We start from the raw sequence: 24,292 nt of genomic DNA on the forward strand, positions 1-24,292 counted from the left end.
GCTTGGTATTCACTAGCTATCTGGTTGACAACGAGCTATGAGTCACTGCAAATTTCCAAGTGCTAGGCTCCCATGGCTGCTGCCAGTGTTGTCATGTGCGATCGCATATGTGCGCACATATGTGCATTAATCGCATATGCCATATGCGACAGTGGCATATGCGATCACTGCACATATGCGAGCATATGCCAAATGTGCCATAATATGTGATCGCATATTAGCCAATGGTCAGAAATCTGACCATTTTCTGACCGTTGGAATTTTATTTTATTTTTTTCATCCTGATTTTTTCTCTATAAAAAGGGATTCTAAGCACTCCTACATGCACAAAGTTCAAACTCTCTTTATCTCTATTTTGCTCTCTTACACTCTCTCTTACACAATTCCAAGCCTTAAGCTCCACTCCTCCATTCATATTTCTTTCAAGAATCAAGATTGAGATTGAAGTTTCAATCAAGGGAACATACATCCACATTCAAGAATCAAGATTCAAGAGACATTACTACATCCACAAGACAACCAAGCTCTCCATCCATTGAATTGAACTCTCTTTCTAGTTTCTAAATATTCACACAACACACCCACCACTATCTCTTTCTATCTCTCTTTCTATCTCATTTTCTCTTAGAGTTTCATTATATCCAATTTCTAGGTTTCTAACAACTTTTATTATTTTTATTTTTTTTAGTTTGTTTGTTACTTTGTTACAACTTATAAGTTACAACTTACAACTTACAAGTTTGAAGTTACAACTTACAACAACACAACTTAGAAGATTACATTCTACATAATTCTAGAAGTAGAATCAAGATCAAGACTCAAGTCAAGGGTCAAGGACTCAAGGCAAAGGTGAAGAGAAGACAACTTAGACAAGAAGTGAAGATTGAAGAATTTAGAACCTCTTTTAAATTTGTAATTGTAAATTTGTAATTTTGTTTGTGTGTAAATCTCTCTCTCTCTCTCTCTCTCTCTCTCTCTCTCTCTCTCTCTCTCTCTCTCTCTCTCTCTCTCTCTCTCTCTCTCCCAAGTCCCATCTCTTTAGTCTCTTTACTCATAGACCTTAGTCTCTTACTTTACTTTAGTATTTACTTTTTAGTTTACTTTCTAGTTTCTAGTTACTTTTTAGTACTAGGCTGATGCAGGACAATTAACCACTTGCTCTAAAAGCTCGAACTATTAGAGTATGGTGAATTAATCCTTTTATCTCATAGCTCAGGCCCCACATCTCATGGGTTAGGACCTCGGCCGAACCCCCTTTGTGAGCCCCAAATCACATGAGCCGCCTACCTCGAGTGTGTCCCCGCATCCCACAGGCTACCCAACTTGAGCCCGATGTGAAATGCGCATTAATCACCCCTGGTAAGGAGTCTCGAACACGAGACCTCCCCCGTGGGCCCCAAATCCTTGCATGGGTCACCCACCCCGAGTGTGCCCCTGCATCCCACAGGCAACCCCACTCAAGCCCAGTGTGAAAATGCCCCTGTATTAATCACCCCCAGTGAGGAATCTCGAACACGAGACCTCCCGCTCTGATATCAATTTGATGCAGGACAATTAACCACTTGCTCTAAAAGCTCAAACTGTATTAATGCAAGGGCATTTTCACACTGGGCTCGAGTGGGGTTGCATGCGGGATGCAGGGGCACACTCGGGGTGGGTGACTCATGTGATTTGGGGCCCACGGGGGAAGTCTCATGTTCAAGACTCCTCACCAGGGGTGATTAATGCGTATTTCACATCGGGCTCGAGTGGGGTAGCCCGTGGGATGCGGGGATACACTCAGGGTGGGCGGCCCATGTGATTTGGGGATCACGAAGGGGGTTCGGCCGAGGTCCTAAACCCATGAGATGTGGGGCCTGGGCTATGGGATAAAGGGATTAATTCGCCATACTCTAACAGTTCGAGCTTTTAGAGCAAGTGGTTAATTGTCCTGCATCAAATTGATAACAGAGCGTGAGGTCTCGTATTCGAGACTCCTCACCGGGGGTGATTAATGCAGGGGCATTTTCACACTGGGCTCGAGTGAGGTTGCCTGTGGGATGCAGGGGCACACTCGGGGTGGGTGACCGATGTGATTTGGGGCCCACGGGGGAGGTCTCGTGTTCAACACTCCTCACCAGGGGTGATTAATGCGTATTTCACACCAGGCTCGAGTGGGGTAGCCCGTGGGATGCAGGGACACACTCGAGGTGGGTGGCCCATGTGATTTGGGGATCACAAAGGGGGTTCGGCCGAGATCCTAAACCCAAGAGATGTGGGGCCTGAGCTATAAGATAAAGGGATTAATTCGCCATACTCTAGCAGTTCGAGCTTTTAGAGCAAGTGGTTAATTGTCTTGCATCGAAATGGTATCAGAGTATGGTGAATTAACCACTTCGATGCAGGACAATTAACCACTTGCTCTAAAAGCTCGAACTATTAGAGTATGGTGAATTAATCCTTTTATCTCATAGCCCAGGCCCTACATCTCATGGGTTAGGACCTCGGCCGAACCCCCTTCGTGGGCCCCAAATCACATGAGCTGCCCACCCCGAGTGTCCCCGCATCCCACGGGCTAACACACTCGAGCCCGGTGTGAAATGCGCATTAATCACCCCTGGTAAGGAATCTCGAACACGAGACCTCCCCCGTGGGCCCCAAATCCTCGCATGGGTCACCCACCCCGAGTGTGCCCCTCCATCCCATAGGTGACCCCACTCAAGCCCAGTGTGAAAATGCCTCTACATTAAGGCTACTAGCAATCAATAATACACACACCACCGACATAATGTCTTCTTCCCAATCTTCCTCTTTGAAAGCCAAGTCGAATGACCCGGGTTGGAAGTATGGGCACTACCGGTGTTACAGAAAAGACTCACATAGTATGTGAGTTTATGGGTATGTGAGTTCCGGTGGCATTGCAAGGCACAAGCAACACCTTGCACATTTACCGGGGTCAAATGCAAAAGTATGCGACAAAATTACTCCAGAAATCCGAAGGGAGATCATGGAGTATATGGAAAAACAGTCAAGAAAGAGATGAGATAGTGCCCTACGTCAGGAGGAATATTTGGAACAAGATGCATATGAAGATATAAATGTAATTAATGTAGATGAAGCTAGTCCCACTCCCCCTACTTCGACAGGCCGGTCTAGACCACTAATACAACCAACGGTCTTGAAAAAAGCCCGACGGCATGGGCCCATGGATAGATGGTGTAGACCACACCCCGAGAATGTGATCGACCAAAAGGGTAGAGGGAAAGGGCCGGCTCAAACAACTTTAGAGAACCAGTATAAACAAAAAGACAGGAAAACCACTATTCAATATATTGCTAAGTGGTTTTACCAAACCGGCATTGCTTTCAACACCGTTAAATCGAGAAGCTTCAAAGTAATGGTTGAGGCTATAGGTCAATTTGGACCTGGGCTTAAACCTCCTTCATATCATGAAATGAGGGAGACAATGCCTAAAAACTGAAGTTGAATATACACAATCCTTCATAACTGAATATAAGGAATCGTAAAAAATATATGGGTGTTCACTAATGGCCGATGGATGGACCGATAGATCCGGTTGGTCTCTCATTGACTTTTTGGTAAATTATCCAGTTAGGACAATGTTCTTGAAGTCCGTGGATGCATTGGGCCATTCACACACAGGAGAATATTTGTTTAGCTTACTAGATAATGTAGTTGAAGAAATAGGTAAAGAATATGTTATACAAGTAATTACAGACATCACAGCCTCGTATGTAATGGCCGGTCGTCTTCTTATGGAGAAGAGGCGATGTTTATTTTGGACCCCCTGTGCGGCCTATTGTGTTGATCTTATGTTAGAAGATATAAGATATAGGTAGATTATTTATAAATGTGATTGCAAGGGCTAAAAGAATCACGGTCTTTATGTTCAAACATGCCCTTCTTCTTAGTCGAATGAGAAAACACATTGTGGGTAACTTGCTACGTCCAGCAGTCACCTGTTTCACTACAGCCTTTTTAACACTACAAAGATTACATGCAAAGAAATCAGAACTTAGAAGCTTTGTAGTGTCAGCCGATTTTACAAGTGGACCTTGGTCAAAGAATGCTAACGGGAAACAGGTTCAACAAACAATCCTTTCTTAAAGTTTTTGAACACAAGTGATAAAGGTGCTAAAAGCATCCGAGCCCTTAGTCACTATGTTGCGATTGGTAGACGAGGATGAGAAGCCTGCAATGGGCTATATATATGATGCGATGGAGAGGGCGAAAAATAAGATCATGGACCATTTTAACTATAGAGACGATGATTACAAGCCAATTTTAGATATTATAGATAGAAGATGGGGCAGCCAAATGTCATCTCCATTGTATTCGGTTGCTTACATCCTTAACCTAGCATGTTTATTCATTTCTGCTGATCTAGCAGAAGCACTAACTATGCATATGGTTGGATTTATTTATGTCTTGGAAAGAATGATTCCAGATAGAGGAGAACAGGACAAGATCTCAACTTTGCTGGACTTCTACACAAAAAGTGAGAGGATATTCTCAAGGGATATCATAATAAGGCATCGAACAATGAAATTACCTAGTAAGTACTACTAAACTGTCAGTCTTAGTGTCTTACAAATAGTTTTTCTACAGTCTCCAAAGTCTAACCTACTTAAACTGTTTTTCTCAGCTGACTGGTGGGCTGCCTATGGAGTGGACCTAAACAAAAAGGATCCAGCTCTAAAGAAGCTGGCTATGAGGATTCTTGGACTCATGTGTTCTGCCAGTGGTTGCGAGCGCAATTGGAGCACGTTTGAGGCAGTAAGTTTAGACTGTTTAGTAATTGTAAACTTCAATTTTTTAGTGTAAGGCCTAAGCTAAATTAATTACCTAAATAGCTAATGCCAAATGCACTTTCTTTCTTGCAGATTCATACCAAGAAAAGGAATCGTCTTGAGCAAAAAAAGCTCAACAACTTGGTTTTCGTTCAATACAATCAAAAATTGCGAGAACGATTCCAAACTAGGAAGTGAAAGCCCAGTTTCTTTGACCCTATCTGCTTAGATGAGTTGGATGCAGATAATGAGTGACTCATAGAGACGAAGGACCCGGTATTTACTGGAGAGGACCTAACATGGGTACAAGATGCCGCATACGAATCGACACCTGGTGAAGGTAGTACCACTCAAAGGCGAAGGATGGGGGGGAGCCGGGGGGTGAGTAATAGCCGTCAACCCATTGAAGAGATTGAGGAGATGGAAGAAGGAGATGGTGATAATGATGATCAAGCTGAAGATCATCCACCATTGGATGTTAATGAAGTATTAATACATACAGATGATAAAGAAACGGAAGAAGAAGAAGTGTATGTGGAAGAAGGTGACTCAAATGATGGTAATGATGATGGTGGCGGTGGACCTGGTGGTGATATGCCACAATGGCAAATAGATCAATGTATATACTATATGATTAGATGAATAATAAATAACTTCTTCATTTTGCTTACTAAGTGTGTTGATGTTGATTGTTTTTTTTTTTTTGAAAGATTGTATTAATGTTGATTGTTGATGTATATGTAGTGTTAAATGTTGAATATTGATATTTTATATTTGTTAAATGTTAGTTAACTATATTGTAGAATGTAGAATTGTTGATTAATGATGACTTAATATTTAATTCATTATGTAATTGGTTTTATTTTACTTAAATTAAATGTATTTCAAGGGCCAATGACATATAATAATTTATTCATTTTTTTCTTAATTTATCCCTATTTTTCTGTTTTTTTTTTTAATGAAAAATGTATTTAAAAAAGTGTCTGACCGCATATGCGATTGTGCGATCGCATATGCGCACAGGCATATGCAATCGCACACAATCGCATATGCTATTTAACAACATCGCCTGCTGCCGACCTGAGCCCGACCAATACCGCTTCATATTTCGCTACATTGTTTGATGCTTGAAATCCAAATCTTAAGGCATATTGTGTGCATGTTTGATTAGGAGCCTCCAGGACTATACCGGCCCCGCTGCCTTTGGAATTGGATGAACCATCAACGTAAAGCGTCCATGTCAGCTGATCCGGGTCGGTCGTTTGATGTTCAGCCTGCTTGGGCTGGATGTTAGGGCTAGATCCTAGCTTGACTGGATCCAGGTCGTGCTTGGGTATGAGCTCGGCAATGAAGTCGGCCACTGCTTGGCCTTTGATCATTGTCTGGGGTTGATACTTGATGTCGAACTCGCTGAGCTCGATTGCCCATTTTGTAAGTCTCCCTAACACTTCAGGTTTCTGGAGTACTTGGCGGAGAGGTTGGTTGGTCGGGACGATGATGGTATGGGCTTGGAAGTACGGCCGTAAGCGTTTTGACGAGATGACAAGCACTAGCGCCAGCTTTTTTATGTCTGGATATCTGGTCTCAGCAGGGACCAGGGCCTTGCTGACGTAATATACTGGTAGCCGTTTCCCTTCTTACTCTCTGATGAGGATCGAGCTAACTGTCACTTTTGAAACTGTCAGGTACAGCAGTAATGGTTCTCCTTGCTCGAGTTTAAAGAGCAATGGTGGCGATCCTAGGTACTGCTTGAGTTGTTGAAAGGCGAGCTCGCACTCTTCCGTCCACTCCGTCTTTTGCTTCCCTTTAATTGCTTAAAAAATGGGAGACATTTGTCTGTAGCTCGAGATATGAAACGGTTCAGGGCGGCTATTCTTTGACGCAGGACAGCCCTAATTATGATGCATGCTCATGGAGATAATTAAACAGCGGAAATAAAAGGAATAAATGATCTAAAAGTCTAACAATAATCATCATAACTGAGAAAATCATAAAGGAAACATGCAATGGAGCGGGCCATCACTACAACCATGGAGTATGGAATTCAATTACTACTTAGGTTGGATCCGGCGAGGGATGAGACCTCCCGATCTTGCATGGTCACACCCAATCGATCAATGAAGATCACTAGTCCGAAGAACCAAGAAGTTTCTCGGATTAGGGATTTGAGAATTTGGGGATTTAGGGTTTAGATCGGTTCTCAAGATTTTGATCGAAGAGGAATTAGCCAAAACAAAAAAAATAGAAGAAAGAAAGTTATTACCTTGAGGAAGTTGGAGGGGCACAAGAAGAAATTAGAAGAAGAAGATCAAGGGGAGAGAAGAAGCACCATTAGAGAGAAGAGAGGAAGGAGGCAACCAAAGGGTTTGCTTTTCATTCATCAATAGTTGAAATTCGTGTTTAGGGCTTTACCCCACTTAAATAAGCACATAAAGACATAAAATTACTAAAATACCCTAGGATAAGCAAATAAAGATATAAGATCACTAAAAGACCGCTAACTAAGTCAAAAACGTGCAAATAACATAAGTATGGGAAAGTTTGGGCGCTCGGTCCTCTTTCTCCAATCTTCCTTCACATGTGTCTTCCTAAGTGGGGTCTTCTATATGTCCAATCACATGTGAAAGGTCTTCAACTCCTCAATATTCGCCTATCCACAAGGACGGCACTTGTGGTTGGCGCTTTCTTCGTGGGTACACCTTGAATGCACCTGTGTCCGCAATCAATTCCCCTCGGGTGAGAAAACTCGACCCCGACGAGTTGAAACTTTTGTAACGCTCAAGTAGATCTGGATCAATACCCTGCAATGCGTCGCCCGACAGCCACGTAGATTTAGACGATGGTTTGTTCTTCCACTTGACAAGATACCGTTGGAAACCCCCATCTCTCGTGGATACTATCTCGTCATCCAAGATTTCCTCAATTGCTTCTTTATGGGTAATGGGTGGAGGAGGGGGTGGAAGGGGTTGGGTAGCAAACTCAGAAAAAGGCCATAAAAGGGATGATGTATCAACAATGGGAGTATGGGCACGGACTAGATCTTCCACATTAAAAGTTGGATTAATGCTCATTTCAGATGGAAGGTCAACCCGATACGCGTTGGACCCAACCTTTTGTAATATCTTGAATGGTCCAGCACTACGCGCTTGTAATTTCTTTGCAGATCCTTGAGAGAATCGCTCTGGCCTTATTCGCACCATTACATAGTCTCCTTCTTGAAATTCTTGCACTCTACGATGAGAATCAGCTGAAACTTTATAATCATCATTGCTCTTATTTAACCGCTGTCTAATATGTGTATGCAAATCATGAATATGGCGTGCGAATGCATCGGCTGACTCAAAAAACCTTTGGGTAACAGACATATGTAAGAGATCTATGGGCATTCTAGGTTTATAACCACTTACAATTTCAAAAGGACTCAACCCTGTAGATCTATTAACTGACCCATTATAAGCAAGTTCAACAGTTGGTAAAATTAGGTCCCAAGTCTTAACATGTTCACCCACTAGTCAACGTAAAAGATTTCCAAGGCTACGGTTTACCACTTCAGTTTGACCATCTGTTTGTGGGTGGTAAGCAAGAAAATTGCAAACGAGTTCCCATAATGTGCCACGGTGTCTTCCAAAAATAGCTAGTAAATCGAACATCACGATCGACACTATGGTTTTAGGTAACCCATGGAGACGCACCACACCATCAAAAAAAGACGAGCAACATGAGACGCATCTGAAGCCTTCGAACATGGGAGGAAATGCGCCATTTTAGAAAAACGGTCCACAACGACAAAAACGAAATCGTGCTTTTTTATAGTCTTGGGAAGCCCGAGCACGAAGTCCATACTAATGTCCTGCCACGGAGTATGTGGCACTGGCAATGGCGTGTACAACCCAGTATTTTGCTTTCTTTGCTTTGCCAGTTGACATGTTCGACACTGCCCTAAAACTTTGGCTACGTCTCGCTTGAGGCTTGGCCAATAGAAACGATCTTCCACGAGGGCAATGGTCTTATCACGACCAAAATGGCCAGCTATCCCTCCTGAATGAAGCTCCCAGATGAGGAATTCACGAAGGGACATACGGGGAATACAAAGTCTGTCTCCCTTGAAAAGAAAGCCATCTTTAAGAACATATCCACCCATAATATGCTGGTCACTAGAGAGCGACGTGTAAGTACCCCCAAAATCAGGACATATAGGGTATTTATCTTTCAGTTGCTCAAATCCGACTACCTCTACACTCAAAGAGTTGAGCAACGCCACTCTCCTACTAAGGGCATCCGCTGGTTTGTTTTCAACCCCGACCTTGTGTTTCAAAACAAACGAATATTCCTGAAGAAACGCTACCCACTTGGCATGCCTTGGGTTGAGTTTCTTCTGAGAATGCAAATATCTCAAAGCCTCATGGTCAGAAAACAAAACGAATTCTTGCGGTAGGAGGTAGTGTCGCCAATGTCTCAGGGATTGCACTACCGCATAAAATTCTTTGTCGTAAGTGGAGTATTTTTGTTTTGCCTCATTCAGCTTCTCACTGAAATAGGCCATTGGGTGTCCTTCTTGACTCAACACTCCTATACCGACACCAGACGCATCGCACGCTACTACAAAGATTGTAGAAAAGTCAGGTAGACGCATGACAGAGCTTCCACAATCTTGCCCTTAAATTCTTTAAAATACTTGACGCCTGCTTTAGACCACACGAACTCTCCCTTTTTCATGCACTCGATAATGGGAGCCATGATCGTGCTAAAACCCCTAATGAACCGACGATAAAAAGTTGCTAGGCCGTGAAAACTTCGCACCTCATGAATGTTCCTTTGTTCTGGCTACTCAACTATGGCCCTGACTTTTTCAGGGTCTGCTTGCATCCCTTCAGATGACACTATAAATCCTAAGAACACAACTTGGGTAGACATGAATGCACATTTCTTAAGATTAGCGTACAACTTTTCCTTCCTAAGGACACTACAGACCTTCTTTAAATGTTCAAGGTGTGATTCCTTAGTGGTACTATAAATAAGAATATCGTCAAAGTACACCACTAGGAATTTTTCCATGAACGGCCTCAAAGCTTGGGTCATCACCCGCATGAAAGTACTGGGTGCGTTAGTCAAGCCGAAGGGCATGACCAACCACTCATACAACCCATCTTTCGTCTTAAACGCCGTCTTCCACTCATCTCCTGGGCGTATACGAATTTGGTGATAACCACTCTTGAGGTCTATCTTAGAGAATATAGTGGACCTGGCCATCATGTCAAGCATATCATCAAGTCTAGGTATAGGGAACCTATACTTGACAGTAATTTTGTTTATGGCACGGCTATCCACACACATGCGCCACGTGCCGTCTTTCTTTGGCGTCAACAATGCAGTACGGCACACGGGCTCATACTCTCTTGGATGAAACCCTTTTGCATAAGCTCATCAACTTGCTTCTTCAACTCGCATGCGCTGCAGGGTTCATCCTGTGGTGAGGAAGGTTCGGTAGAGTAGACCCGGGACAAGATCAATGGCATGTCGTATGTCCCTCATAGGTGGCAACTCATTCGGTAAGTCTTCAGAAATACATCACTGTATTCCTTCAGGACCGAGGTCACCTCACAGGGCAACTCTGATGGAACCTCAGGTGTAATTTCTCTAGCCACAAGGGCATACACCATAGAATCCTCCTTAGCCTCTTTTTCAAACTCTCTTGCGTTGATTATATGTAAAGACTTAGGTTTGGATTTCCCCATTTCTCTAGGCTCACTTGCCTTCTCATCCTTCTTCTTTCCTAGTGTATTCTCAGGTGGCATGGGATTAAGTTTGATCTTTTTACCATTATACATAAAAGTACACGCATTCGAACGGCCAAAGATCGTGACATCATTATCGAATAGCCACGGTCTACCGAGGATAACATGCCTCACATCCATAGGTAAAACATCACACCACAGGGACTCTTTGTATGACCCAAACTCGATGGGGACTAGACATTGCTGGGTGACAGGTAGGGATGTCTTGTCAACCCAAGAAACTTTATACGGGTCTGGATGAGGTGTGGATTTCAGTTTTAAGCGATCTAAGGTACTAGTGGAAATCACATTCTGACAACTTCCACTGTCCACTATCACCTTACAATTCTTTTCACCACACTTGGCAATAGTGTAGAAGATAGTGCTTCGACGCCAGTCAGCACTACTTCTAGACTGAGCTAACACACGCCTGACTACTACAAGCGTTGCTTCTCCATCCACTTCTTCATCAGTAAGTCCTCCTTCAGGGTGATACTCTTCAACTTCATAATCACCCTGGTCATCTCCACCCTCGTGGGATTCGCCTATAACTAAGGCTCTCCCACGGCTCTTCGTAGGACACTGATTAGACATGTGGCCAAGGTTGCCACACTCATAGCACCTCACTTGGCTCATGTTACTAGGACCGGCACCAAGAACCCCTTTGCCCTTGTCCTCCCTAGGCCTAGGCGGAATGGTCGCCTGTGCCCTAGGTTGATTACCAATATTAGGTCTAGTTCCTTGGGAACTAGATCTAGTATTGGAGTCTCGGGACTCAAAACGACGAACGGCAGGAGCCTTCAGATACTGCTCTAACTCCTGCACGACTTGATATGCTTCATCGAAGTCCGTTAAGGGCCGAGTGATAAGCTCGCGCTGAAGATCCGCACAAAGGCCCGTCTTAAAACGCGAGAGCGTTACTAGAGGGTCTTCTCAGATATCACATCGCATCACATACTCTTCAAATTTAGCGATGTAGTCAGCGGCAGACATTGACCCTTGGCGTAAGGATTGCCATTGGTCAAGGAGCTTCTGACGGTATGAGAGAGGAAGGTACTTCTCCTTCAACTTCTCTTTCATCTCATACCAATGTGTGATAGGGGCTCTACCAACTCTCTCTATCCTACGCTCGATGTTGGTCCAGAAGAGCTTGACTTGACCCACAAGCTTCATCTTAGCAAACCGCATTTGACGGTTTTTCGACATGCCATACCACTCAAAGTAGTGGTCCATGTCAACCCACCCAGTCAAGGAATGCCTTGGGATCCAAGCGTCCATCAAAACTCGGGGCCTCAACTCTCACACTCTTCATCGCACGCTCATCTGGATCATAACGGTCTTGATGACCACATGTGGTTCGTGCCTCTCGCACCACACCACGACTGTTACCACGATCTCTATCCTCACTACCACCACGTGTGGCAGCACGTTCTTCAATGATTCCTTCCACTTGGGAGTGCGCATCTTCCCCTACAGCGGGGTTTTCCTTTTGGGACGCCTCTAGTTGCTCCACCTTAGTCATGGTGGTGGTAATTTGGTTCTCAAGGCGGGCAAACTCACGCCTTTGACTCGCTTCTAGGGCGGTTATCTTTTGTATCAATTGAGCAAGTTGCTCAGATAACTGCTCATTATTCATGGTAGGTTGAAGTCCGAAACCTCTACCTCTTCTCGTGGGCATACAATGAAGACTTGAACCAAACTCTACCTAACTAGACTACTAGGTGTTATGACTTTCAAGATGAATGCGATGAATGCAAAACTACCATGAACTGACACAATTAAGTTGAAACAGGAAACAACTCAAATCTGAAAATTTTCCAGATTAGAAACTTTCTAAAATTGGAAAGTTTCGAAAATTGAAAACTTTCTAAACTTGAAACTTTCCCAAGTTAAACCTAAAAATCAAAACCCTAATTTGATAACTCGATCTAGACAAAAACCATGCAAGCCTAGGCTTTGATACCAAATTTGACGCAGGACAGCCCTAATTATGATGCATGCTCATGGAGATAATTAAACAGCGGAAATAAAAGGAATAAATGATCTAAAAGTCTAACAATAATCATCATAACTGAGAAAATCATAAAGGAAACATGCAATGGAGCGGGCCATCACTACAACCATGGAGTATGGAATTCAATTACTACTTAGGTTGGATCCGGCGAGGGATGAGACCTCCCGATCTTGCATGGTCACACCCAATCGATCAATGAAGATCACTAGTCCGAAGAACCAAGAAGTTTCTTAGATTAGGGATTTGAGAATTTGGGGATTTAGGGTTTAGATCGGTTCTCAAGATTTTGATCGAAGAGGAATTAGCCAAAACAAAAAAATAGAAGAAAGAAAGTTATTACCTTGAGGAAGTTGGAGGGGCACAAGAAGAAATTAGAAGAAGAAGATCAAGGGGAGAGAAGAAGCACCATTAGAGAGAAGAGAGGAAGGAGGCAACCAAAGGGTTTGCTTTTCATTCATCAATAGTTGAAATTCGTGTTTAGGGCTTTACCCCACTTAAATAAGCACATAAAGACATAAAATTACTAAAATACCCCTAGGATAAGCAAATAAAGATATAAGATTACTAAAAGACCGCTAACTAAGTCAAAAAACGTGCAAATAACATAAGTATGGGAAAGTTTGGGCGCTCGGTCCTCTTTCTCCAATCTTCCTTCACATGTGTCTTCCCTAAGTGGGGTCTTCTATATGTCCAATCACATGTGAAAGGTCTTCAGCTCCTCAATATTCGCCTATCCACAAGGACGGCACTTGTGGTTGGCGCTTTCTTCATTGGTACACCTTGAATGCACTTGTGTCCGCATCAATTTCAGTTGGGCAATTTTGATTTGAATACTCTTTATTTTGATCATAGCTCCAGTCCGTTAGTTCTCCTTGTTTATTCTGACTGACCAAGAATCCGAGGAATTTCCCCGAGCTCACGCCGAAGGCGCATATGCTCAGGTTTAATTTCATCTGGTATTCTCGCAGGATTATGAACATTTCTTCGGGGTCGGAGATGTGGTCCACAACCTTAATGATTTTAACAAGCATGTCATCAACGTAAACTTCCATGGAGCATCCGATTTGGCGGGCAAACATTCTGTTGACAAGCCTTTCGTATGTACCCCGACGTTCTTCAAACCAAAAGGCATGACCTTATAGCAATAGAGTTCTTTGTTGGTGACGAAAGTCGTCTTCTACTTGTCATGAGGATGCATAGTGATTTAATTGTAGCCGAAGTAGGCGTCCATGAAGCTCAGGAGTTCATGTCCAGCCATGTTGTCGACGAGTTGGTTGATCCTAAGGAAAGGAAAGTTGTCCTTGGGGCAGGCTTTGTTCAGGTCAGTGTAATCAACACGGACTCGCCACTTCCCATTGGACTTTTTAACCAAGACGACATTGGCTATCCAATCCGGATAGTAGATTTCCTTGATGAAGTCGGTCTTGAGGAGTTTTTCGACTTCATCTCCGATTATGGCATACCACTCGGGCTCGAACGCTCTTCGCTTCTGTTGGATTGGTCGATAGTCAGGGTTGACATTCAACCTATGAACCATGACCTTCGGGCTGATGTCGAGCATGTCTTGATGATACCATGCGAATACATCGGCATATCGTCGAAGGAGGCTCATGACTTCATCTCGCAGTGGTGGCGTCAAGGACAACCCGATTTGCACTGTTTAGGTCGGGTCGAAGTCAGCGAGTGAGACCAGTATGAGGTCTTCCATAGGGCACCCTCTCTCTGTTGAGTCTTCTCGGGGATCGACAGAAGTGATGGCTAGTGCCTAGTGTTGGGTCCTTAGTGCCATAGAATAGCACTACCGAGCTTCGTGTTGGTCTCCCCTGACCAGTCCGGTACCATGCTCAGTGGGAAACTTCATTGCAAGATGCTACGTCGACACGACGGCCCGAAGAGCATTGAGTGAAGGTCGCCCAAGAATAACGTTATAGACGAAGGGGCAATCCACCAAAAGGAATTCGATCATGGTCATCGTCCGGTTCTGCCCGTCTCCAGCAGTGACTGGGAGCTAGATCGACCCCTCTGATGTGACCTTATCTCCCACAAATCCTAGAAGGGGAGTTTTGACGGCTCGAAATTGAGGCCATCCAACTCCTATTTTGTCAAATGCTTCAGCAAAGAGGATGTCGGCCGAGCTTCCAGTGTCCACCAAAATCCGAAATACTTTGCGATTAGCTATGGTCATAGTAACCACAAGCGCATCGTCATGGGGATGGTGAACTCCTCGGGCGTCCTCTTCGGTGAAGGTTAGATCGTAAGGTGTCACCTTCTGCTCTTTCGGGGGCCTGCTGGCGACAAGGACTTGATGCTTCGAGCTGGAGCGACTGATGCTTCTGGCATGAGCTTTCCGAGCTCGGTTCGAGTCATCTCCCCCGACAAGCCCGCCGAAGATTGTGTGAATTTCCCCGGTTGGTTCATTGTTGATGGGTTGCTCATTCTTCGGGTCAGCTCGCTCTTCTCTTCTATTGACATATTCACACAGGTGCCTGTTGTAGATGAGGGCTTCAATTTCCTCCTTCAGGTCGAAACAATCACCAGTTGAGTGGTCTCGGTCTCGGTGGAAGTGATAGTATTTTCGCTTATCTCGCCTATCTGCATCGGATTTCATCTTGTTCGGCCATTTGAGGATCCGTTTGTCTCGAACCTCCACGAGGACCTGCTCGAGCGTCGTGTTGAGAGGGGTGTATGAATTGAACCTACTGTCAGGTCGTCTGTTCGAGCGTTGGCTCCTTGGCGATTCATTGTCTTTCCTTCTCTTGCTGTCGTTGGCCGAGGTGGATTCTTCTTTAGGTCGTCTATCTCTGGCCGAGCTTCCTTTGTTCCGAGCAGCTTTCCGCAGGTTGAAGAGCTCTTCGGCATTAGAGTATTTTTGTGCTCTATTGAGAAAGTCGGCCATCGTCGTTGGGGGGTTTTTGTCGAGTGAGAAGAAGAATCTTCCTTCTCTTAGGCCCCCCATCATGGCAGTGAGAGCAATCTCTTCTGAATGTGCTTGCACCTGCATTGTTTCCAGGTTGAAATGCTTGATATAATCCTTCAACAGCTCACCTTCTTTCTGAACTATGTTGAAGAGGTGGGAAGCTAGTTTGAGGCTTTCCTTCCCCCAATGAAATTGGTGATGAAGGCTTTGCTGAGCTACATGAAAGAGCTGATTGATTGCGGTTTCAATTCCCCAAACCACTTCCGAGTTGCTCCTGCCAGGGTTAGTGAAAATGCACAGCACATGACTGCGGTTGATGCACCGTGCAACTCCATCCAAGCCCTGAAGGACTCCAAGTGCTCGGCCAGGTCAATGGTTTTGGAGTAGGGGGTGATCTGAGGCATACAGAACCTTAGTGGGAGTTGCACATGCATGATGTTGGCAGTGAACGGAGGCTCGATTTCTTCCAGTATTGCCTCTACTGAGGTTGGGGCGTTCATGCGGTAGGCCTGTCATATGTCGCCAATCTGACCTCGTAGGTCATTGAGCTCGGCTTCCTAGGGATCACCGCTCTCAACCATAGCCTCAACGACTACTTCAGGTGCTTTGTCGCGCTTCTTTCTGTCCAACTCATGACGCAGGTCGGAAGCTGCCAGCGCGGTAGTGCCAGAGACGTGAGAAGGTGTCAGCCTCGATGTCCCGAGTTGCCGGCTCCTGCGAGAGACAACAAGCATGTTGGATGGTTCGGGGAACTCTTGAACTGTCGATCCTGCTACTTGTTCGGCCCCTTGTGTGGGACGGGGCTGTAGCTGTTCCAACAGCTGCTTCACGGAGTTCATATTATTATTCAACACTTCAACTTGTTGCTCGAGGGAGACAAGTTGTCCTCCCCAACTACGGGATCGTTGCATCGGCCCCACAGGCGCGGACTCAACTTGTAGCTGGGAAGAGGAATCTCGGTGGCTAGCGGACTGTTCCGGTGGTGCGAGGTCAGGTGCAACCGAGGTCAGAGCTTTCTTCTTCCCTTTCACCATTGTTGGATTTTGATGAGATGAGAACGGTTTTCGATGTCGTTCCCACAGACAGCGCCAAACTATTGATGCAGAAATCTGGTCAGCCCTTTTTGGACTCACATACCTGCACAAGGAACAAGCAAGGAAGACTCTGGCTAGAGCAGGGGACCCTCCGATGCCTAAGTCAGAAAAGGAATCTGGGTCTTAGTTAAGTATTGACGGTTTAGGGCTAAAGATTGTGCGTATCATTCACCATTAGAGGTGTCTCTATTTATAGCTTAGGAGAGGCGGTAACGTAGATGAGATTTCCATATTTAGTAGGTGCGTATTATAGAGGGATTCGAATTCCGAACGTGTGGAGAATCTCCCGAGATCCTCGGCGAAGATCTCGAGATCCCAAGTGTGTCGCGGATTCCTCCAAAGATCTCGAGCAAATCTTTATCGCGATAGGTTTCCTAGATCTTCAACTAGGACTTCGGGTGGATGCGAACAGACCTTGATAGGAGGCGGACTGCACTGACCTGAAGTATGCCAACCTGGAGTGTGCCGACCTAGGACATCTCGACCTGGGCCGTGCCAATCTGAGTCATGCCGACCTATCTCCTTAGTCGAGCAGTTAAGTTCCACTGACGTCTATGGTCCTTTCGGCCTGCTGGCGAGATGTCGAGCTCGACCTCATCTCCTTCTCGGCTTCAGAGTCGCTTGTCCAGTTGAGATGCACCGCAGCTCGACCTCATCGTTGTCGTCATCATTGTCGAGCAAAGGAACGGAGCGTTCCTAACGAACTGGAGATCTTGGAATCGACGAAGGTGGTGCTCTTGCAGGCATGTTCCTCGACCATGGACTCCGAGTAGGAAGCGGACTCCCATGGCAACTAAGCTTCTTCTTCCTCTCCTTCCCTCTATATCTCTTTGGATAGAGGGAAGGGCTTATTATTTGCTTGGTTGAGCGTGTAAGGTTCCGACCTAACCTTTTCTCATAGGTTGGTCTGTTTTTCCCATAACAATAATTACAAAGTTGATACATGTGAAACAGTGAGGTAAGTAACCACACTTTGAGAAAGAAAAAAAATTGCGGAAGTTCAAGGATTTTGGGAAAAGAATTATTTAGCAAAGGAATATGCTTCTTTTTTTCTTTTTCTTTTTTTGCATTCCCAATTGTTTTATGAAATTTTCATGCCCACAAATTTTGATTTTCTATAACTTTTTACATTATCCACAAGAAAGCACAAACAATCATAAGAAAAGCAAAAGGATTAAAGGATTATTATGCAACTAGTTCATAGTAGATCCGAATACTCAATAGTCTAAATGTATTGATTCCTTAAAATTTATCATACTTACTTGATCCTCAACCAAGTTTTCACTCTAATATGTGGCCTTATATTGACAACCTTTGCCATATCCCCATATTAAGATGTTTAAAACTTTAGCATGTGCATGCATAAAAGATACATGTATACACATTGATACACGTGCATGAGCATATACGCACGTGTGTAAATAGAGACACATTGGAGAGAGAGAGAGAGAGAGAGAGAGAGTGTGTGTGTGTGTGTGTGTGTGTGAGAAGTGCATGCATCTAATTATAGACCACCATAGTCTAATTTAAAGCAACAATCAGTAATCCAGCTTCCAATTTTGGTAAGAGCATACCTGAAAGACAGCTCCGCCATTAGCTTCTGCCTGAATACTCAATGACTTTAATAGAGACAGGATAGCTATTTCATCTTCTCCTCGATCAAGAATATCTCCGAGTTGAATCAATACCTTGACAAACAAGAAACATATTACTATCAGCCTGTTTCAACTAGAATCAGTACAAACAAAACAGATAGATTATGCAGGTGAAAATTTCAAGAAAAGAATTGCAAGCTTTACTAAAACCATACAAGGTTGTCACCATCATCAGCATCATAATTGTAACCTTGTCTGAGCTGATTGGCTTTAGCTTTATGAATTGTATTTTGCTGATTATTCCTAAGGCCTATAATGAGTAAGTGAACAAGACTCCATATACTTCCAACACCTTAATCCACTTCCTATTAGGCCTTCCTCTCATTCTCTTTTCAGGCCCTACCACCCTAATCAGCGTTCCCATCCGCACCATCTCTAGTCTGTGTTACATCATATATGTGACTAAACCATCTAAATATGATCATCATCATTTTGTCTCTTATTGGTACTCATAGGATGCTCGATGCTTCAGATGAACTCATTCTTAATCATATCATTCCTATTCTTCCGACACATTCATCTCGACATCCTCTTCTCTATAATGTTCATGCTCTGCCCATGTTGACTCTTTATCACCCAACACTCTGCCTTATATAGCATAACCAGTCTAATAAGTAACTCTTATAAAATTTTCCCATTTCCACTGGCATGCGACAATCACATAGCACTCTAGAGGCCATATCACTTAATCCACCCCGCATTATTCCTTTTGGAGAAATCCTTCTCAATCTTTCCATAATTTTGAATCACAGTTGCAGAGCCAAGGTATGGGAATAAATCACTTTGAGCTATCTCCTGGGCATCATTTTTAACAGATGTTTTAAAACCTGACCATACCAAATAGTTGGACTAATTTAGACCAAAACCAGCCACCAAAACTAGTTGGGTCACTTAAAACTCAAGTTAATTAGGTGTTCAACTATTATCTTCTAAAAATTAAAAAGCAATCAAAGTATGAACCCACAACCAATGTTCGAAATATTAGTATCGTGCAATATATCGCAACCTTGGGATACAAATACGTATCGGTTATCACACGGGATATATCGTTTGTATCGCGTAATTTATCGCACTCTTTGGGAAACATGGGGAAACATTGACAAAATGATTGAATTTTTTTTTTATGTAACTTCAGCGATTATTTAAAAAGACCTTAATACACACTTTTAAATCATAAAATCTCAAAAAAAGAAGTGCACATAATAAATTTCCTTTATATGGGGTTCTAAGTTATGCATTATTTGATTAAACTAAGGTAACTATATTCAAATATGATGCATAACATTTATAAATGTATAAAGATATGTATGAAAACATAACCAATGCAATAAAAAGCAAAAGATATAGTAGAAATTAGAAAACATACCTATCAATGATGTGTGTATTCAATATCCACCCCGTCCATCCGTTTTTCCATGTCATTTTAGGACATTATCCAAAAAATGAAGCAAATCCAATAATCAGGGGGACCATACCATAAGAAACAATGGTGAATGACCATTAGTGGCCACAAAAGTTTTGGATCAAGCTGACAATTGTTTTTTCCCTTCATTCAAACTTATGTGGACTACGCAAGTGAAAATGGATGGAATTGATGCTACCATCGAAAACTTCTTGGAACCAAACTCTAATCAATTAATGCTACTGTCGAAAACAATAGGAGCCCACCTCGATGCATGCACAATATATCTACATCATCCATTTGTTTTGCAACCTGATTTTAGGGGTTGGCCTAAAAAATGAGGCAAATACAAATTTCTGGTAGATGTGGACCCCTCCACGTGAAATAATGGTTATTGACCATTAAAAATTTTGTGGGCCACAAAATTTTTTAGATTAATGTTGATATTTGTTTTTTCCTTTCATCCAAGTCTATGTGAACTTATCAACAGGTTGGATGGTCACAGTGGACCCTAGGAAGTTCTCAATGGTGGGGGATCAATGACCACTGTTTCTTATAGTGTGGTTCACTTGAAACTTGTATCTGTTTCATTTTTGGGACCATGTCATAAAATAAGCAGTCCAAACAGATGGACGGTGTTGTTATGCAGTACATTCATCAAGGTGGGCCCCAAAAATTTACTCCCGTACGCAATTTGTTTGGTCAAATTAAAGCAACCAACGATTTGGATGGGACCCTCACCATGGGGTTACTTCGACATAAGATGGTGTACCAACACCATCAATTCATTTTAACAAATCATTTTAGGGCATGGGCCAAAAAAGAAGGCAGATCCAAATCTGAGGTGGACCACACCACACAAAATAGTGGTCATTGAATGACCACCATTAAACTTTTTTGGAGCTACAAAATTTTTGGATCGAGCTAATATTTATGTTTTCCCATCCAGGTTTGTCAAACCTTCTGAACGGATGATGCAGGACATGAAATTCAAATATGATGTGCGAGATTTTAGGCTTAAGATCACCTTAATTCATAAACAATTACACAAATTCCATATCCCACATGAAAGTCCAAACATTCAATTACGAGGAATCTATGCGAGTCCAGGCCTACACATGTTAGAGTTAGATCAATAAAAATTATGAACCAAATGATACTCAAAGATAAGAAATAATCATCCACACATGCACAGTAATCAGTCCCTAATCCAAGGGATTCACTAATTTCAACTCAAGGAACCCCAGGTGAAAAACAGGGCAAATAAATTAAGGGTAATGCAATTTAGGGTTAGGGTTTATGAAAATAGGTATGAAAAGGGGGAAATAAGAGAAAACATAAACCGGGAGACAAATCCCGCGAACGGACAGCGGGCCAAGGCCTGACGCACGTGTGCACTAGCCTGGCCGCACGTGCGAGTGGGTCTCACACCTGGAAATCGATTCCTTGGCCCTAATCGGCCAGGGGTGGGCTCCAAACCCCCAAAGTTTCAGGGCGATCCGAGCTACGGGCTGTGCGCGGTGCTCTGCCAAAGTTTCAGCTCTCCTGCAGCGCCAGATTCTGAAAATTGGCTGTAGGGAGAAGATCCACTACAAAACTGATGGATTCGAGGCGAGAATGGCTGTAGAAAGTGAGATATATGGATGGAAGAGGGTAGGTGCGGATGGGGATAGATGTGGCTTCGCACCACAGTAGTTAACCATTCGAAAAGGGAGGGCTTCGCACCCACTTGAATTTTTCCACAACTCAGAAACTCAGGAAGTAGAAAAACAAAACTTCTAAGAATTTTTATTAAACTTCAATGAGTCAAAAGAACTACAAGAGGTGCCTATTTATAGGGAATACCCTATACCCCAAAACTCGCGCCATATGCGTAACCTATTACTTGCCGATGAAATAAACCAAAACAAAAATTAACCAAAGAAATCTAAAGCGTTCATGATATTCTAAATAACATAAATAAATAAAACCTAAAATATGAACTTAATCCGACTAGTGGACCTCGATCACGAGATCCCATGATGGGCTTTACTTGATTATTGGGTCCACTCCAAGGAACCAAAACTCCGTCTTCTAGCTAAGGGGCCCTCCCTGGACGTCATCATCGATCCAGATCGACGATGGGGTCCTCCCTCTCCTTGCGTACGTTCGTAGGGGGCGGCGTGCGTGCGTGTGTGCGCGTGATGTCCCCATCAACGGATTGGATGGCAAATAAATATCACGGTGAGCCCTAATAAGCTTCAATGGTGGACATCATTGCCACCATGGTTTCCTGTGGTGTGGTACACTTAAGCCTTACATTTGTCTCCTTTTTGGGCTCATGACCTAAAATGACTTGTGAAAATGGATGGACGGTGTGGATTGGCTAGTGTACCACACACTAGCGACCTAAGATGAGCGTTGACGCTCCTCGCGCTCAAGTTGTACAAACCATTCAAAGGAGATCAAAATTACATGTGCCCTAGAATACTGTATTTATTATATCCACACCGTTCATCCATTTGGAGATATCATTTTAGATCATGAGCCCAAAAATGAGTCATATCCAAAGCTCAATTGGACCACACCACAAAGAGCAGTGAGGACAATGATTCTCACTGTTAAAACATTTGTAGGGCCCACCATAACGTTTATTTTCCATCCAATCTGTTCATGAGGTCACACAGACCTGGATGAAGAGGAAAAACAAATAGCATATTGATCCAAAACTTATGTGACCCCCAAAAGGGTTTCAATGGTAGACGTTCAATCTCCCGCTACCTTTTTCAGTGTGGTCCACTTGATCTTTGGATTTGTCTTATTTTTCGGCTCAAGCCTTACGACAAGATCTCCAAATGGACTAACGGTTTAGATATAACATATACCTCATGATAGGACCCACAGAACTTCATGTCGTCAACACACCATCCAAGTTGGTGGTGTACGGTACACTAGCCCATCCACTTCCCGTAAAAGGGGCTCCAAGCCCTTTTTTTTCGAATCAGAGAGGGTTCCGGATTCCGGAACCCTAAACTCTCTCCCAAAACTATCATTTGGCCGAGGATTTCTATGGATTTCGCCGAGGATTTCTCCGGATTTCGCGGAGGATTTCTCCAGATTTCACGATTTCTCTGAATTTCGACGGATTTCGCCCTAATCTCTCCCATTTAGAGATTTTGTTTGTGCTAACCAACAAATGACGCTTCAATTCGAATGGCCCATCAAACACAACTTCCGATCAGGTACCGAAATCTACCTGTTGAAAGTTTCTCTTTTTTTTTTTTTTCATTTTTTTTTCCAGATAATGATGTTGTCCCAACATCCCAGAGTTGGCTATAGTAGCCCCGGCATGTGTTGGACAGTAAATTTCTTTAAAAAACAAAAAAAAATCCCGATAAAAGTGATAGTATCATTGATATCGCACGATATTTAGCAATATTATGTGATATTTATCGATATATCGATCGATACAAAGTATTCTATAAAATTTTCCAATTTTTTAGTCTCTTTAGAAGGGTTTTGTATCGCTGGACTGCAATACCAATAATATCGGCCGATAATATCGACATTTCGAACACTGCCCACAACTAAAGCAAATGTTCTAACCAAGGTTTGGAAAAACAATAATAATAAAAGTAACAGCCAGGCACAAAAACAATATGACTCGTCTGAGTATCAAAATGAGTCATGTCACAGATACAGTTACGACTCGTCCAAACCAGAACAAGTCGCCCAAAACAACTTAAACTAGTATAAAAAATGGAAAAACAGAAAAAAGGTAAAACTAGTATAAAAGATGGAAAAAAAAAAAAAAAAGAAAATATGCTCTCTCTCTCTCTCTCTCTCTCTCTCTCTCTCTCTCTCTCTCTCACACACACACACGCACACACACACACACACATGACCAAGTCGCATGTATTATGCCATAATGGGGGTCCAAATCGAACGGGTTTCAACTGAAACCAGTATGACTTGGGTTCTCTTCCTTTTTTTTTCTCTCAACGACAGCATTGGAAGGTTGGACAAGAAACCGACTCAGACACAACTCGCCCCAATTCGGTAAGACTCATTCCAATTTCAAACACATTGGACCAAGTCGCATTTACTATGCATAGTCGGGGTCCAAATCGTACTAGTTTCAACCAAAACCAGTATGACTTGGGTGATACCAAGTCATATCGGACAATATTTAAAACCCTGTGTAGAGTACCCCCTACCATAAATAAATCTGTCTCGCCACAAACCTTTCTTGCTCTTGTAATAACACTGCCTTTATTGATGTCCATAATATATATCTTCATAGGACATCTTTCAACACCCACCACATAACCCTCCCTATGCATTCTAATGAATGCATCCTCCATGTCAATAAAACCATGTGTAAATTCTACCTCTTCTCTGTATACTTCTCCATCAATTGCCTATGTAGAAAAATAGCTTTGATTATTGATCTCAATGGCATGAAGAGAAATTGGTTCTGCCTTTCATAAAATAAAATTAATTCTCTGATTTGCTCCACCATCTCTTGAAAAGCTCCATACTAACTTATAAGTTTGATCTCTCTTCATAGTTGATGAAACTTTGTCTAATGCCTACATTCATGAGAATAGGCACCACAATGCTTCTCCTCCACTTATCTGCATTTTCTTTGGATGTAAATTTTTTAT

The 24,292-nt window shown here is 43.1% G+C and overlaps 1 protein-coding gene across 3 annotated transcripts in view; it reads right to left on the reverse strand.

The window, feature by feature from the left end:
• The window catches only part of LOC131223920 (shewanella-like protein phosphatase 1), a 90,742-nt gene that overhangs the window by 62,788 nt on the left and 3,662 nt on the right, over positions 1-24,292 (reverse strand). For all 3 annotated transcript variants that reach the window (XM_058219500.1, XM_058219501.1, XM_058219499.1), the window contains exon 3: positions 18,164-18,277. In XM_058219500.1, coding sequence (XP_058075483.1) covers positions 18,164-18,277 — 114 coding nt within the window. The remainder of the gene's footprint in view (positions 1-18,163; positions 18,278-24,292) is intronic.

Source organism: Magnolia sinica, chromosome 13 (assembly GCF_029962835.1).
Source record: "Magnolia sinica isolate HGM2019 chromosome 13, MsV1, whole genome shotgun sequence".
In the NCBI taxonomy this organism is placed as follows: Eukaryota; Viridiplantae; Streptophyta; class Magnoliopsida; order Magnoliales; family Magnoliaceae; genus Magnolia; species Magnolia sinica.